The 19,671-nt window shown below is 34.2% G+C and overlaps 1 protein-coding gene across 1 annotated transcript in view; it reads left to right on the top strand.

Moving 5' to 3' along the window:
* LOC134716833 (uncharacterized) overlaps positions 1-19,671 on the top strand; it is a 31,291-nt gene that overhangs the window by 4,342 nt on the left and 7,278 nt on the right. Inside the window, exons 3-4 of the mRNA XM_063579845.1 lie at positions 3,374-3,462; positions 17,115-17,976. Coding sequence (XP_063435915.1) covers positions 3,374-3,462; positions 17,115-17,976 — 951 coding nt within the window. The remainder of the gene's footprint in view (positions 1-3,373; positions 3,463-17,114; positions 17,977-19,671) is intronic.

Here is a 19,671-nt window from a genome sequence, read left to right as displayed (position 1 = left end):
AGAATATTAACCTGTTTTTTGTTTGTGAATTATTTTAGAAAAGAGGCAAAGACTGGCGTCCAGAATATGAACCTGTTTTTTGTTTGTGAATTATTTTAGAAAGGAGGCAAAGACTGGCGTCCAGAATATGAACCTGTTTTTTGTTTGTGAATTATTTTAGAAAGGAGGCAAAGACTGGAGTCCAGAATATGAACCTGTTTTTTGTTTGTGAATTATTTTAGAAAGGAGGCAAAGACTGGCGTCCAGAATATTAACCTGTTTTTTGTTTGTGAATCATTTTAGAAAGGAGGCAAAGACTGGAGTCCAGAATATTAACCTGTTTTTTGTTTGTGAATTATTTTAGAAAGGAGGCAAAGACTGGCGTCCAGAATATTAACCTGTTTTTTGTTTGTGAATTATTTTAGAAAGGAGGCAAAGACTGGAGTCCAGAATATTAACCTGTTTTTTGTTTGTGAATTATTTTAGAAAGGAGGCAAAGACTGGCGTCCAGAATATTAACCTGTTTTTTGTTTGTGAATTATTTTAGAAAGGAGGCAAAGACTGGAGTCCAGAATATGAACCTGTTTTTTGTTTGTGAATTATTTTAGAAAGGAGGCAAAGACTGGAGTCCAGAATATTAACCTGTTTTTTGTTTGTGAATTATTTTAGAAAGGAGGCAAAGACTGGAGTCCAGAATATTAACCTGTTTTTTGTTTGTGAATTATTTTAGAAAGGAGGCAAAGACTGGCGTCCAGAATATTAACCTGTTTTTTGTTTGTGAATTATTTTAGAAAGGAGGCAAAGACTGGCGTCCAGAATATTAACCTGTTTTTTGTTTGTGAATTATTTTAGAAAGGAGGCAAAGACTGGAGTCCAGAATATTAACCTGTTTTTTGTTTGTGAATTATTTTAGAAAGGAAGCAAAGACTGGCGTCCAGAATATTAACCTGTTTTTTGTTTGTGAATTATTTTAGAAAGGAGGCAAAGACTGGAGTCCAGAATATGAACCTGTTTTTTGTTTGTGAATTATTTTAGAAAGGAGGCAAAGACTGGAGTCCAGAATATGAACCTGTTTTTTGTTTGTGAATTATTTTAGAAAGGAGGCAAAGACTGGCGTCCAGAATATTAACCTGTTTTTTTGTTTGTGAATTATTTTAGAAAGGAGGCAAAGACTGGAGTCCAGAATATTAACCTGTTTTTTGTTTGTGAATTATTTTAGAAAGGAGGCAAAGACTGGAGTCCAGAATATGAACCTGTTTTTTGTTTGTGAATTATTTTAGAAAGGAAGCAAAGACTGGCGTCCAGAATATGAACCTGTTTTTTGTTTGTGAATTATTTTAGAAAGGAGGCAAAGACTGGAGTCCAGAATATGAACCTGTTTTTTGTTTGTGAATTATTTTAGAAAGGAGGCAAAGACTGGAGTCCAGAATATGAACCTGTTTTTTGTTTGTGAATTATTTTAGAAAGGAGGCAAAGACTGGCGTCCAGAATATTAACCTGTCTTGAGGAAACGATGATAGTCCGTCGGACGGGGACGATAAATGGCTGACCCGTGTTAAGAGAGAGCCATATCTCTTGCACGTTAAAGACACCCTTGTAGATTTCGGAAAAGAGTAGGCTAATGCCGCTACAAGGCAGTACTCGCACCCGCAAAGTGGAAAGGGATTAATATAAGTTGTAAAAACTTGTTTCCCAATCCACTATAAAACAAATATGTTTAAACTAAATATTAACCTGTTTTTTTGTTTGTGAATTATTTTAGAAAGGAGGCAAAGACTGGAGTCCAGAATATTAACCTGTTTTTTGTTTGTGAATTATTTTAGAAAGGAGGCAAAGACTGGAGTCCAGAATATGAACCTGATTTTTGTTTGTGAATTATTTTAGAAAGGAGGCAAAGACTGGCGTCCAGAATATTAACCTGTGTTTTGTTTGTGAATTATTTTAGAAAGGAGGCAAAGACTGGCGTCCAGAATATTAACCTGTTTACAAGAAACAAAATACAAGTGCTGGAATGAGTAATTGACAACAATTGGTGTTCACAAACTGTAATAATAGAAATTAACAGAAATAAAGGCAAATTCAAAAATTCAAAAATAATCATAAAATACGACAAACTTCTAGATGATGTTATCTGAAATTTTAATGGGTGCTAATGAAATATATACAACTACTCTTTCTTTTCATAAATATTGAAAATTTAAAAAAGGGACACATTCATAAATTATTTACATAACCAATTTTTTGTATGTTCACATTAATATGTATGTTTTTTTACCTTTTGAAATGAATGCAGATAACTCAAACATATGAGTAAAAAGTGAAATATAGAACAATGTCAAAGGACAACTACAAAATGAATATCCTTGGAAAATATGGCGTTACTCAAAATAACATACACCGATAAATTTAAGTATAATAATTTTGTTGTAAGGAGAACGGAAATATTTCTAACAGAATAAACTATTTTGTTATTCATAGTACGAGAAAAGAAGTGAAAATCAATCGTCAAACTAAATGCTTATCAAAGGTGGTACATATTAAAAATAGTGAGAAGAGATATGATACTAAATTAGTTAAATTGAATTTAAAAAAAAGCTGCATTACAAGATGTGTCAACAATATTATATTAAGCTGAGAGCTACTTGAAAGTCAAAATCAATTAGCGTCAGAGACTAAAATCATCTAAACCACATCCCAGGAATTTAGTGTTTTAACACCATAGACAGTCAAAGAAGACATGACTTGTGCAATGATAAAATCAAAGTATCAACAGCCAGTAAGATAGTTAGGATTTTACCTTATAATGAATATTATATATAGTAAAAGCAATTTATATATAAAAAATGAACGTGTGTTTATATATACATAAAAGAAAACATTCGAAAAGAGTACACATTTAGTTATGTTGTAATTTGTTGATGGCTAAATTGATATTAGTGCCAATGAAAACAGTATTCAAAGCTATTGATACAATATTATTTAAATAAGTACGTGTGTCTAAAGGTTAGATGAACTGACATGGATCACCTAGTGATTTCCGCTCCTTTAGTACAATGTTACCGTAAAATGTAGGTACAGCCACATTTATTTATTAAATCAAGCTGCGATATAAAGACACCGTATGATGGAATAAATAGAACATCGCCGTTCAAAACAACAGATTATAGAAAATGCAAAATGATTCTGTTGTGCTAAATGTTACCATGGAGTTTCCCTTTAGAAATTGAAATATCCAACTATAGAAAAGGATTACTACTGCTGTTCTAGATTTATTTATAGTAAGTTCTTCTTGGTAAATGTCGAAAGTATATTTAGAGAACTCCGGATTGATCAACGGAAACAATATCATGCTTGGTGTTATGATCCAGTAATCATTTATTTGTATTCTTTACAGAGAATGAAATCTGTAATGAACAGATGATAATGCACGTAGCAGATGATAACTGTCTTTTGAGACCTTATGGTAATGACAGGTTTCAGTTGGTAAGTCCAAAACACTATTTGAGATATTGTTGATCCAAAAAATGCGAACTAGATGTTGTGTAAAAAAGTACATAGTTATATCAATCTAAGTTTTGTTTTCTTCCAAAATTGTTTGTTTATGTGTTTCATATTTGTTTTTCGTTCATTTTTTTATATAAATAAGGCCGTTAGTTTTCTCGTTTGACTTGTCATTTCGGGGTCTTTTATGGCTCACTATGCGGTATGGGCTTTGCTCATTGTTGAATGCCATACGGTGACCTATAATTGTTACCTTCTGTGTCATTTTGATCTCTTGTGGAGAGTTCTCTCATTGGCCATCATACCCCATCTTCTTATATATATATATCACCATCATTGATAACATTGTTGGGTTGATGTTTAGACGAGTTGTATATATATGTTGGGTTGATGTTTAGACGAGTTGTATATACATATAACATTGTTGGGTTGATGTTTAGACGAGTTGTATATACATTATGTACACCGCCATGTATCACCATCATTGATGGCGATCCGATGGATACATCTGTTGTAGGGTTGTCACTGACTCAGACGTACTTATGAATATAATTATTTTCTGTGACTGTATCTTACATTAATTTGTAGGATCCTTTACTATAGATAATTTAGCTGATCTGTAACAATAACATCTTCATGCCTAATATATCATGTACTGTAGTACGCCGCTAGATTAAAACTGACGTGGAAAGGTAACATATGGCCACCGAAAGCTCTTTTTATGAGAGCCCAGGTGGTCGTGTGGTCTAGCGGGACGGCTGCAGTGCAGGCGATTTGGTGTCACGATATCACAGTAGCATGGGTTCGAATCCCGGCGAGGGAAGAACCAAAAATTTGCGAAAGCAAATTTACAGATCTAACATTGTTGGGTTGATGTTTAGACGAGTTGCATATATATATATATATATACAACTCGTCTAAACATCAACCCAACAATGTTAGATCTGTAAATTTGCTTTCGCAAATTTTTGGTTCTTCCCTCGCCGGGATTCGAACCCATGCTACTGTGATATCGTGACACCAAATCGCCTGCACTGCAGCCGTCCCGCTAGACCACACGACCACCTGGGCTCTCAAAAAAAGAGCTTTCGGTGGCCATATGTTACCTTTCCACGTCAGTTTTAATCTAGCGGCGTACTACAGTACATGATATATAAGGCATGAAGATGTTATTGTTACAGATCAGCTAAATTATCTATAGTAAAGGATCCTACAAATTAATGTAAGATACAGTCACAGAAAATAATTATATTCATAAGTACGTCTGAGTCAGTGACAACCCTACAACAGATGTATCCATCGGATCGCCATCGATGATGGTGATACATGGCTGTGTACATAATGTATATACAACTCGTCTAAACATCAACCCAACAATGTTAGATCTGTAAATTTGCTATCGCAAATTTTTGGTTCTTCCCTCGCCGGGATTCGAACCCATGCTACTGTGATATCGTGACACCAAATCGCCTGCACTGCAGCCGTCCCGCTAGACCACACGACCACCTGGGCTCTCAAAAAAAGAGCTTTCGGTGGCCATATGTTACCTTTCCACGTCAGTTTTAATCTAGCGGCGTACTACAGTACATGATATATAAGGCATGAAGATGTTATTGTTACAGATCAGCTAAATTATCTATAGTAAAGGATCCTACAAATTAATGTAAGATACAGTCACAGAAAATAATTATATTCATAAGTACGTCTGAGTCAGTGACAACCCTACAACAGATGTATCCATCGGATCGCCATCGATGATGGTGATACATGGCTGTGTACATAATGTATATACAACTCGTCTAAACATCAACCCAACAATGTTAGATCTGTAAATTTGCTTTCGCAAATTTTTGGTTCTTCCCTCGCCGGGATTCGAACCCATGCTACTGTGATATCGTGACACCAAATCGCCTGCACTGCAGCCGTCCCGCTAGACCACACGACCACCTGGGCTCTCAAAAAAAGAGCTTTCGGTGGCCATATGTTACCTTTCCACGTCAGTTTTAATCTAGCGGCGTACTACAGTACATGATATATAAGGCATGAAGATGTTATTGTTACAGATCAGCTAAATTATCTATAGTAAAGGATCCTACAAATTAATGTAAGATACAGTCACAGAAAATAATTATATTCATAAGTACGTCTGAGTCAGTGACAACCCTACAACAGATGTATCCATCGGATCGCCATCGATGATGGTGATACATGGCTGTGTACATAATGTATATACAACTCGTCTAAACATCAACCCAACAATGTTAGATCTGTAAATTTGCTATCGCAAATTTTTGGTTCTTCCCTCGCCGGGATTCGAACCCATGCTACTGTGATATCGTGACACCAAATCGCCTGCACTGCAGCCGTCCCGCTAGACCACACGACCACCTGGGCTCTCAAAAAAAGAGCTTTCGGTGGCCATATGTTACCTTTCCACGTCAGTTTTAATCTAGCGGCGTACTACAGTACATGATATATAAGGCATGAAGATGTTATTGTTACAGATCAGCTAAATTATCTATAGTAAAGGATCCTACAAATTAATGTAAGATACAGTCACAGAAAATAATTATATTCATAAGTACGTCTGAGTCAGTGACAACCCTACAACAGATGTATCCATCGGATCGCCATCGATGATGGTGATACATGGCTGTGTACATAATGTATATACAACTCGTCTAAACATCAACCCAACAATGTTAGATCTGTAAATTTGCTTTCGCAAATTTTTGGTTCTTCCCTCGCCGGGATTCGAACCCATGCTACTGTGATATCGTGACACCAAATCGCCTGCACTGCAGCCGTCCCGCTAGACCACACGACCACCTGGGCTCTCAAAAAAAGAGCTTACGGTGGGCATGTGTTACCTTTCCACGTCAGTTTTAATCTAGCGACGTACTACAGCACATGATATATAAGGCATGAAGATGTTATTGTTACAGATCAGGTAAATTATCTATAGTAAAGGATCCTACAAATTAATGTAAGATACAGTCACAGAAAATAATTATATTCATAAGTACGTCTGAGTCAGTGACAACCCTACAACAGATGTATCTATCGGATCGCCATCAATAATGGTGATACATGGCTGTGTACATTATGTATATACAACTCGTCTAAACATCAACCCAACAATGTTCACTGACTCAGACGTACTTATGAATATAATTATTTTCTGTGACTGTATCTTACATTAATTTGTAGGATCCTTTACTATAGATAATTTAGCTGATCTGTAACAATAACATCTTCATGCCTTATATATCATGTACTGTTGTACGCCGCTAGATTAAAACTGACGTGGAAAGGTAACACATGCCCACCGTAAGCTCTTTTTTTGAGAGCCCAGGTGGTCGTGTGGTCTAGCGGGACGGCTGCAGTGCAGGCGATTTGGTGTCACGATATCACAGTAGCATGGGTTCGAATCCCGGCGAGGGAAGAACCAAAAATTTGCGAAAACAAATTTACAGATCTAACATTGTTGGGTTTATGTTTAGACGAGTTGTATATACATAATGTACACAGCCATGTATCACCATCATTGATGGCGATCCGATGGATACATCTGTTGTAGGGTTGTCACTGACTCAGACGTATATATATACGTCTGAGTCAGTGACAACCCTACAACAGATGTTATTCAAGAGTTAATCTAAAAATGAGGGTACTTTCTCTAAAAATGAGGGTGCTTTTTATATGGCCTTCCAAATACCGTTTCGATCCCTAACATCACTGAAGAGACATTTATTGTCGAAATCCGGATATGGTGTACTAAAGTAATATTGACACCGAATGTTTGTGGCACAACATCCTGTCCACAAGTTAACAATTTTTTTTTTTCTGTGACGTATTAAATTTATAATAAGATCCATTTTGTTACAACCTGTGATCAATTTTATTTGGCAATCGCCAATGGCAGTCAGCAGGGTTAAAGAACACCAGTTGTTCGACCTGTTAGTCAAATGCGTTTTGTTTAAATATACTTTTTCACTCTTTTGGTCTTTTGGAAAATGTTGTTTGTGCTGTTTTCAGACCCATCTACAACGAAATTTGTTTGACATGCACACGTATAAAAATTGCGGTTTTTATCCAACGCAGTCATAGGTTTGAACGTAGTTTTCAATTTAGACTGGTTTATATTTTTTGTTTGGGCATGTATCATATTTTCCCTCCGGTTTATATGATCCGTTCATCCTATATATTGAATCTTAAAATTCAAGAGTTAATCTAAAAATGAGGGTACTTTCTCTAAAAATGAGGGTGCTTTTTATATGGCCTTCCAAATACCGTTTCGATCCCTAACATCACTGAAGAGACATTTATTGTCGAAATCCGGATATGGTGTACTAAAGAAATATTGACACCGAATGTTTGTGGCACAAGATCCTGTCCACAAGTTAACAAAAAAAAAATTTCTGTGACGTATTAAATTTATAATAAGATCCATTTTGTTACAACCTGTGATCAATTTTATTTGGCAATCGCCAATGGCAGTCAGCAGGGTTGAAGAACATCAGTTGTTCGACCTGTTAGTCAAATGCGTTTTGTTTAAACATACTTTTTCACTCTTTTGGTCTTTGGAAAATGTTGTTTGTGCTGTTTTTAGACCCTTCTACAACGAAATTTGTTTGACATGCACACGTATAAAAATTGCGGTTTTTATCCAACGCAGTCATAGGTTTGAACGTAGTTTTCAATTTAGACTCGTTTATATTTTTTGTTTGGGCATGTATCATATTTTCCCTCCGGTTTATATGATCCGTTCATCCTATATATTGACTCTTAAAATTCAAGAGTTAATCTAAAAATGAGGGTACTTTCTCTAAAAATGAGGGTGCTTTCTCTAAAAATGAGGGTGCTTTTTATATGGCCTTCCAAATACCGTTTCGATCTCTAACATCACTGAAGAGACATTTATTGTCGAAATCCGGATATGGTGTACTAAAGAAATATTGACACCGAATGTTTGTGGCACAACATCCTGTCCACAAGTTAACAAATTTTTTTTTCTGTGACGTATTAAATTTATAATAAGATCCATTTTGTTACAACCTGTGATCAATTTTATTTGGCAATCGCCAATGGCAGTCAGCAGGGTTAAAGAACATCAGTTGTTCGACCTGTTAGTCAAATGCGTTTTGTTTAAATATACTTTTTCACTCTTTTGGTCTTTTGGAAAATGTTGTTTGTGCTGTTTTTAGACCCTTCTACAACGAAATTTGTTTGACATGCACACGTATAAAAATTGCGGTTTTTATCCAACGCAGTCATAGGTTTGAACGTAGTTTTCAATTTAGACTCGTTTATATTTTTTGTTTGGGCATGTATCATATTTTCCCTCCGGTTTATATGATCCGTTCATCCTATATATTGACTCTTAAAATTCAAGAGTTACTCTAAAAATGAGGGTACTTTCTCTAAAAATGAGGGTGCTTTTTATATGGCCTTCCAAATACCGTTTCGATCCCTAACATCACCGAAGAGACATTTATTGTCGAAATCCGGATATGGTGTACTAAAGAAATATTGACACCTAATGTTTGTGGCACAACATCCTGTCCACAAGTTAACAAATTTTTTTTTCTGTGACGTATTTAATTTATAATAAGATCCATTTTGTTACAACCTGTGATCAATTTTATTTGGCAATCGCCAATGGCAGTCAGCAGGGTTAGAGAACATCAGTTGTTCGACCTGTTAGTCAAATGCGTTTTGTTTAAATATACTTTTTCACTCTTTTGGTCTTTTGGAAAATGTTGTTTGTGCTGTTTTTAGACCCTTCTACAACGAAATTTGTTTGACATGCACACGTATAAAAATTGCGGTTTTTATCCAACGCAGTCATAGGTTTGAACGTAGTTTTCAATTTAGACTCGTTTATATTTTTTGTTTGGGCATGTATCATATTTTCCCTCCGGTTCATATGATCCGTTCATCCTATATATTGACTCTTAAAATTCAAGAGTTAATCTAAAAATGAGGGTACTTTCTCTAAAAATGAGGGTGCTTTTTATATGGCCTTCCAAATACCGTTTCGATCCCTAACATCACTGAAGAGACATTTATTGTCGAAATCCGGATATGGTGTACTAAAGAAATATTGACACCGAATGTTTGTGGCACAACATCCTGTCCACAAGTTAACAAATTTTTTTTTCTGTGACGTATTAAATTTATAATAAGATCCATTTTGTTACAACCTGTGATCAATTTTATTTGGCAATCGCCAATGGCAGTCAGCAGGGTTAAAGAACATCAGTTGTTCGACCTGTTAGTCAAATGCGTTTTGTTTAAATATACTTTTTCACTCTTTTGGTCTTTTGGATAATATTGTTTGTGCTGTTTTTAGACCCTTCTACAACGAAATTTGTTTGACATGCACACGTATAAAAATTGCGGTTTTTATCCAACGCAGTCATAGGTTTGAACGTAGTTTTTAATTTAGACTCGTTTATATTTTTTGTTTGGGCATGTATCATATTTTCCCTCCGGTTTATATGATCCGTTCATCCTATATATTGACTCTTAAAATTCAAGAGTTAATCTAAAAATGAGGGTACTTCCTCTAAAAATGAGGGTGCTTTTTATATGGCCTTCCAAATACCGTTTCGATCCCTAACATCACTGAAGAGACATTTATTGTCGAAATCCGGATATGGTGTACTAAAGAAATATTGACACCGAATGTTTGTGGCACAACATCCTGTCCACAAGTTAACAATTTTTTTTTTCTGTGACGTATTAAATTTATAATAAGATCCATTTTGTTACAACCTGTGATCAATTTTATTTGGCAATCGCCAATGGCAGTCAGCAGGGTTAAAGAACATCAGTTGTTCGACCTGTTAGTCAAATGCGTTTTGTTTAAATATACTTTTTCACTCTTTTGGTCTTTTGGAAAATGTTGTTTGTGCTGTTTTTAGACCCTTCTACAACGAAATTTGTTTGACATGCACACGTATAAAAATTGCGGTTTTTATCCAACGCAGTCATAGGTTTGAACGTAGTTTTCAATTTAGACTCGTTTATATTTTTTGTTTGGGCATGTATCATATTTTCCCTCCGGTTTATATGATCCGTTCATCCTATATATTGACTCTTAAAATTCAAGAGTTAATCTAAAAATGAGGGTACTTTCTCTAAAAATGAGGGTGCTTTTTATATGGCCTTCCAAATACCGTTTCGATCCCTAACATCACTGAAGAGACATTTATTGTCGAAATCCGGATATGGTGTACTAAGAAATATTGACACCGAATGTTTGTGGCACAACATCCTGTCCACAAGTTAACAATTTTTTTTTTCTGTGACGTATTAAATTTATAATAAGATCCATTTTGTTACAACCTGTGATCAATTTTATTTGGCAATCGCCAATGGCAGTCAGCAGGGTTAAAGAACATCAGTTGTTCGACCTGTTAGTCAAATGCGTTTTGTTTAAATATACTTTTTCACTCTTTTGGTCTTTTGGAAAATGTTGTTTGTGCTGTTTTTAGACCCTTCTACAACGAAATTTGTTTGACATGCACACGTATAAAAATTGCGGTTTTTATCCAACGCAGTCATAGGTTTGAACGTAGTTTTCAATTTAGACTCGTTTATATTTTTTGTTTGGGCATGTATCATATTTTCCCTCCGGTTTATATGATCCGTTCATCCTATATATTGACTCTTAAAATTCAAGAGTTAATCTAAAAATGAGGGTACTTTCTCTAAAAATGAGGGTGCTTTTTATATGGCCTTCCAAATACCGTTTCGATCCCTAACATCACTGAAGAGACATTTATTGTCGAAATCCGGATATGGTGTACTAAGAAATATTGACACCGAATGTTTGTGGCACAACATCCTGTCCACAAGTTAACAATTTTTTTTTTCTGTGACGTATTAAATTTATAATAAGATCCATTTTGTTACAACCTGTGATCAATTTTATTTGGCAATCGCCAATGGCAGTCAGCAGGGTTAAAGAACATCAGTTGTTCGACCTGTTAGTCAAATGCGTTTTGTTTAAATATACTTTTTCACTCTTTTGGTCTTTTGGAAAATGTTGTTTGTGCTGTTTTTAGACCCTTCTACAACGAAATTTGTTTGACATGCACACGTATAAAAATTGCGGTTTTTATCCAACGCAGTCATAGGTTTGAACGTAGTTTTCAATTTAGACTCGTTTATATTTTTTGTTTGGGCATGTATCATATTTTCCCTCCGGTTTATATGATCCGTTCATCCTATATATTGACTCTTAAAATTCAAGAGTTAATCTAAAAATGAGGGTACTTTCTCTAAAAATGATGGTGCTCTTTATATGGCCTTCCAAATACCGTTTCGATCCCTAACATCACTGAAGAGACATTTATTGTCGAAATCCGGATATGGTGTACTAAAGAAATATTGACACCGAATGTTTGTGGCACAACATCCTGTCCACAAGTTAACAATTTTTTTTTCTGTGACGTATTAAATTTATAATAAGATCCATTTTGTTACAACCTGTGATCAATTTTATTTGGCAATCGCCAATGGCAGTCAGCAGGGTTAAAGAACATCAGTTGTTCGACCTGTTAGTCAAATGCGTTTTGTTTAAATATACTTTTTCACTCTTTTGGTCTTTTGGAAAATGTTGTTTGTGCTGTTTTTAGACCCTTCTACAACGAAATTTGTTTGACATGCACACGTATAAAAATTGCGGTTTTTATCCAACGCAGTCATAGGTTTGAACGTAGTTTTCAATTTAGACTCGTTTATATTTTTTGTTTGGGCATGTATCATATTTTCCCTCCGGCTTATATGATCCATTCATCCTATATATTGACTCTTAAAATTCAAGAGTTAATCTAAAAATGAGGGTACTTTCTCTAAAAATGAGGGTGCTTTTTATATGGCCTTCCAAATACCGTTTCGATCCCTGACATCACTGAAGAGACATTTATTGTCGAAATCCGGATATGGTGTACTAAAGAAATATTGACACCGAATGTTTGTGGCACAACATCCTGTCCACAAGTTAACAATTTTTTTCTTTCTGTGACGTATTAAATTTATAATAAGATCCATTTTGTTACAACCTGTGATCAATTTTATTTGGCAATCGCCAATGGCAGTCAGCAGGGTTAAAGAACATCAGTTGTTCGACTTGTTAGTCAAATGCGTTTTGTTTAAATATACTTTTTCACTCTTTTGGTCTTTTGGAAAATGTTGTTTGTGCTGTTTTTAGACCCTTCTACAACGAAATTTGTTTGACATGCACACGTATAAAAATTGCGGTTTTTATCCAACGCAGTCATAGGTTTGAACGTAGTTTTCAATTTAGACTCGTTTATATTTTTTGTTTGGGCATGTATCATATTTTCCCTCCGGTTTATATGATCCGTTCATCCTATATATTGACTCTTAAAATTCAAGAGTTAATCTAAAAATGAGGGTACTTTCTCTAAAAATGATGGTGCTCTTTATATGGCCTTCCAAATACCGTTTCGATCCCTAACATCACTGAAGAGACATTTATTGTCGAAATCCGGATATGGTGTACTAAAGAAATATTGACACCGAATGTTTGTGGCACAACATCCTGTCCACAAGTTAACAATTTTTTTTTTTCTGTGACGTATTAAATTTATAATAAGATCCATTTTGTTACAACCTGTGATCAATTTTATTTGGCAATCGCCAATGGCAGTCAGCAGGGTTAAAGAACATCAGTTGTTCGACCTGTTAGTCAAATGCGTTTTGTTTAAATATACTTTTTCACTCTTTTGGTCTTTTGGAAAATGTTGTTTGTGCTGTTTTTAGACCCTTCTACAACGAAATTTGTTTGACATGCACACGTATAAAAATTGCGGTTTTTATCCAACGCAGTCATAGGTTTGAACGTAGTTTTCAATTTAGACTCGTTTATATTTTTTGTTTGGGCATGTATCATATTTTCCCTCCGGTTTATATGATTCGTTCATCCTATATATTGACTCTTAGAATTCAAGAGTTAATCTAAAAATGAGGATACTTTCTCTAAAAATGAGGGTGCTTTTTATATGGCCTTCCAAATACCGTTTCGATCCCTAACATCACTGAAGAGACATTTATTGTCGAAATCCGGATATGGTTTACTAAAGAAATATTGACACCGAATGTTTGTGGCACAACATCCTGTCCACAAGTTAACAAATTTTTTTTTCTGTGACGTATTAAATTTATAATAAGATCCATTTTGTTACAACCTGTGATCAATTTTATTTGGCAACCGCCAATGGCAGTCAGCAGGGTTAAAGAACATCAGTTGTTCGACCTGTTAGTCAAATGCGTTTTGTTTAAATATACTTTTTCACTCTTTTGGTCTTTTGGAAAATGTTGTTTGTGCTGTTTTTAGACCCTTCTACAACGACATTTGTTTGACATGCACACGTATAAAAATTGCGGTTTTTATCCAACCCAGTCATAGGTTTGAACGTAGTTTTCAATTTAGACTCGTATATATATAGCGGGACGGCTGCAGTGCAGGCGATTTGGTGTAACGATATCACAGTAGCATGGGTTCGAATCCCGGCGAGGGAAGAACCAAAAATTTGCGAAAGCAAATTTACATATCTAACATTGTTGGGTTGATGTTTAGACGAGTTGTATATATATATATATATATATATAAACGCCTAAAAAGTGTACATAACAACACCAATAACACAAAAAAGAACTATAAATGTAATTATTTATAAATATTTCGGATAACAGATATCCTTCGTCAGTCAGATTCTGATGTTAAATGAATCATCTTTAAGTCTTCTTAGATTATAAACTTTTACTAAATCTTGAAATTTATACAATAAAAAAGGCAAACCGAACATCAGTTAAGACGCTTGCATCATTGCAAAAATATGTTGAATATGAAATAGGTTATATGACTAATTACATCAGAGAGTTCAAATAAATGTTTTAAATAAAAATAATAATGTGCGATATGAACTAGCACAATTCTAAAGCTTTAACAGTGTCGATAATTATGATGTTACAAGAAAGATTGTGTCAATAAGAATTCCAAATAAACAGCATTGAACGGTCTTATTTCTAAATAAACAGCACTGAACGGTCTTATTTCTAAATAAACAGCACTGAACGGTCTAAATTCCTAAATATTTCAGTGCTGTTTATTTAGAAATAAGACCGTTCAGTGCTGTTTATTTAGAAATAAGACCGTTCAATGCTGTTTATTTGGAATTCTTATTGACACAATCTTTCTTGTAACATCATAATTATCGACACTGTTAAAGCTTTAGAATTGTGCTAGTTCATATCGCACATTATTATTTTTATTTAAAACATTTATTTGAACTCTCTGATGTAATTAGTCATATAACCTATTTCATATTCAACATATTTTTGCAATGATGCAAGCGTCTTAACTGATGTTCGGTTTGCCTTTTTTATTGTATAAATTTCAAGATTTAGTAAAAGTTTATAATCTAAGAAGACTTAAAGATGATTCATTTAACATCAGAATCTATCTGACGAAGGATATCTGTTATCCGAAATATTTATAAATAATTACATTTATAGTTCTTTTTTGTGTTATTGGTGTTGTTATGTACACTTTTTAGGCGTTTATATAATTTATTGTATTGTGTACATGTATCGTTACTTGTAACGATCCAGCGCCCTCGTGGGAAAAATCGTTGACTATTATTCAGACGTTTTATATATATATATATATATACCTTTTATAAAAATTGTGGAATGTTCAATTGCATTTACATTCTATGATAACCTTTACTAAGTAACAAGACAGAAGAGAGTTCCCTTTTTCAGCCACATTTACCAATTTATAGGACACAGTCAATATGTGTATCCACATATCTACAACGTGTCCTTTTGAAATCATGTACATCACATTTGATTTTAACGAAAGAAATATCTGTATTACTGAAAAAAATATTACATTAGGATTTTCGATATCTCAAACTTGTCATAGCTTTTACTAATGTTATCATCAGTGCAAAGACAGCATTCGTAAAATTAAATCAACAAACGCACATCTTATACATTAAGGTATTTCACATCCCTTCTTTTATGGTATTCTACACAAAGCACAACAATGTCGACTTTCACCTCAAAACTAACCAAGCTTTCAAACAGAAGGGATATTGCGACGATATTGTTACCAAAACATTAAAGACATATTTAAAAAAAAAAAATCAATTCTTCCATAGAATATTTGCCTCAGAAATAAAATGTTAATTATATTTATCATTATTAATTTGCTTAGTTTCTTTTGTAACATATTATAACATCGGACTTTGACTTCTTTAAAACTGATTCTCTAAGTATCACTGTGTGTTTTTTTTTAATTCCACAGGTATAGGGGAAGGTTGAAATTTCACAAAAAAAAAGTTTAACAACACCTCCCAAGTTCGAAACCTCTAACCTTTTTTATTCATGAAGTTGTGTGTTTTTAATAAAATTTTGAATCATTTATATATGTTTTCGTGCTGTCCGTTTTGATGAACTAGTATACATTATGGCTTAAGGCTAGATGAAACCCGCCTCCGGTTGCGGGATTTTTTTCGCTGCTTTGAAAATCCATTGGTGTTTTTGACCCGATACATTTCCTTATCCTCAATTCTATATGTGGTAAGATTGAAAAATTAATCTGATATACACACATACCTTAATGTATGAAAAATCTAAGATAATGTTAAAATTGATTTTTTTTTGCAGACGTTATTTATTTTTAAATTTAAATTTTGGAATTTTTGATAACATCACAATTTACATAAAGGTAGATAGTTTCTTTGGTTGATGACTCGGTGTATACCCTTATAGCTTGATGGATTTTCTGTGAAATTGGGTTCTGTCTCATGGATGAAAATCCCTTATTGATTTATGGCGAATTGAAGAAAATAATGTGAAACGTTTATCAGGAAATAATAATAACGCAATCTGAAGCATCAGTTTGCATGATGATATTTAATCATTTCAAAACTATCCTCATCACTTTATCTTAAGAAGTGCCTGATAAAGTTATCAGAACATGGAACTAAATATACAAGCATGTATTAGTATACGTTATGGTTCAGGGACCAGCTCTTGGTGTTGGAGTTTCTCGCTGCATTGAGGACCCGTTGGTGGCTTCGGCTGTTGTCTGCTTTTGGTCGGGTGCCTGTCTCATTGACACATTCCCAATTTCCATTCTCAATTTAAGTATCACTTATCTGTTTGTCTTTTTCATTTTTTAGCCATGGCGTTGTCAGTTTGTTTTAGATTTATGAGTTTGACTGTCCCTTTGGTATCTTTCGTCCCTCTTTTATCCGGTAAAGCGATACTTGTGACCATCAAATCAAAAATTGATGCCAATAAATCTTCAAAAAAATACTGTTAGTTCCATAAAATGCCTCTGCAAGAATATAGACGTATATTTCAATAAGACACACGAAGTTTAGACTTGTGTGCACAACTTTAGGCAATCAATCGTTTTAACTTGTATACTGAAATTTGAAGGTTATTCAAACCTATTTAAGGTTGCACTAGAATTAAAATATTAAAATTCCGTTATATTACTAAGAATTTTTATTGTGAAATCATGGAGATCCAAATATTCTTTTTAATCAGTGCAATTATTTCAACGTAGATGTATATTATAGGAAGAAAGTTCTGGGGACTCTTTTGAGATAACAGGAGCAACAAACCAACCAGAGGGAGCAACAATCAAACCACCAAATTATGATGATATATCTCCTTGTGAAAGTATGCCAATGCCAGGACCAACGTTTCAACAGCAACTTAAAGGTGACCAAGGTCAGCAGCCATATGGACCATACCCAGGACCAGGATATCTTAATCATAATCCACATCACCTACCACCATATGGAGGACACTCAACACAAACTGAAATACACAGACCACCTTCTCATCCAGATGACAAGATACCAAAATCTGAGCATGCGATGAATAGACCACCTGGTGAAAAAATGCCCAAAATAGAATATCCATATGGACCTGGAGTCTACAATCCACATGTACCAGGTGAATACAATCAACATAAACCTGGAGAATACATACCACCTGGAGCCTACATGCCACCTGGGCATTGGCCATATCAATATTATAGATTTCAGGAACAAAATACATGTGAGAAAAAAGGTCCAGATGATGTTCAAGGTCCCTCCGTTCAACCTTATCATAATCATAAACCTGTCTTTCCTGGGAATCCTGGATATCCAGTCTATCAAAATTATCCTTATCCATATGCAGGTGATATAGGAATACAACGACCAGGACAGGAACAAACTTGGCAACCACCAGAATACCAGGAGCTTACTACTATTGAAAGTCCTGGTCAGAACATCAAAATGATTAAAGTCTCTAACATACCTTCTGGTACTGCAGAAGATGCCATAAGATTTTTCTTTGAAAACAAGCGAAAATCTGGTGGTGGTGAAATTGAAGATTTGGATTATGATGAAGACAGTTATTCTGCTATCATTTCATTTGAAGAGGATGACGGTGAGTACAGATTGGCAGAAATATTCTTCTAGGTACAATAGATATAAATGTTAAACGAAATTGATTAATTGCGTGATCAGTTCAGGGTGGTAAATTACTATGTGTTAGAATTCGTTTGATAACATAGACGTTACGCACGGTAATGCGTTCGGATTAAAATTACGATATAATATGATTTTATAACAGCAACCTTTCACCAACATGCATATATCTACAGAAAGATATGATTTTCTTATTTAAAGTCAATTCTTTAATTTTTTGCACCATACATTTATTTTGTTGATCACATAAATCTTGCTCTTACGTTAATAATTGCATGTCCGGCGTAGCATTTCAGATTGAACAAAATGCATTTTCCAAAGCACCGTTGAATTTTGCACATAAAATCTGCATAATTCCTACTAGATCTATAGTAAAACTTCATAGCCGTTATTTGGCGTTGGCTGAAATTTGAAGGAAGTCCTCAACGAAGTATGGCAGCAGAGGCACCTGTCTTTATGTGCTATGCGGAAACTTACTCAAATTTCGAATTTTCTTATTATCACTATAATATAATCAAATCATATTAAAACTATATTCAATAAAAAGTTCTGAAAACGATAAGCATTTTCAAAGTTTCAAATGTAAAAAAAAAAATTTCATGAAGCAGAATTTAAAGAAATCGCATGTCTAGCCACAATGTCCAAACGTTACTTTTTTCCATTTCTTAGGTGAAATGTGTAATAGAAATAGAAACTGTCACTTTATAATACAAAACTAACATGTTTAAAAGATATAAACCATAAGTTCATACACATAGCTAAATGATTCGTGTGTTTTCACAAACATCATACCCTTACATTTTTTTTCGGAAAGCATTCCCTATGTGTAGCCATTATGTTCAAGGGCGTCATTTAGACGTTTCTGCACACTTTTCCGTCTAGGCAGTTAACATAATTTCGGGAAATGTTCTTCCAAAAAAGGTCTGCTGAATCAAAATTACTCTCAGATTAAAATCACACACATAAAGAATAGACCCTTAATAGACACAGGGAAACAGGGGAGATGGGCTAGGGATAATTTCTTTTTGACAAAAGTTTTCACGCAAATCAAGTTCCTTTATAGTTCAATGTTCTTGTGAATTTCAAAAAAATATACAAAGACTTATTTGTAAAATAAAACCGTCAGTGCTACAAAAATGAGAAAAATCATTTCAAATAGTCTTAAAAGCTCACACAAACACATACAGATACATGTATTAATCAAAAGTGACTTCAATCTCAATCAATCATTTCTACTAAAATCGTTATATAAAGAAATATGCAAAAATTATTATTAACGATTTTATTGAAATAAATAACATAAGTCTTTATGTTTAATTTGTCAAAGATAGAATCCTGACATTTATTGGTTTTCGTTTAATGCTGTTTTACATAAAATCATTTTCATAACAGCGTGAACATGACAATTGCTTGGCGGGCTGAGGTTATCAAATGACTGGGCAAGATTATAAAAACGTTCGTCTGTTGCGCCCAGTTGTCATATACTATGTGTTATAGACATTTAAAATGTTTTCTGAAACACCTGAATCAAAACTAAACTAAACTAAAACTGAACTTTGTGTGTTAATTTTAAAACTCTCTTTTTTTCTTCTCGTGCACTTGCATGTTCTTTACTGTTTTCTTCTATTCAAATCATAATGAAGGGGTCTGCTCG

Source organism: Mytilus trossulus, chromosome 4, assembly GCF_036588685.1.
Source record: "Mytilus trossulus isolate FHL-02 chromosome 4, PNRI_Mtr1.1.1.hap1, whole genome shotgun sequence".
NCBI classification, from domain to species: domain Eukaryota; kingdom Metazoa; phylum Mollusca; class Bivalvia; order Mytilida; family Mytilidae; genus Mytilus; species Mytilus trossulus.
This window is presented reverse-complemented; position numbering and strand designations above follow the sequence as displayed.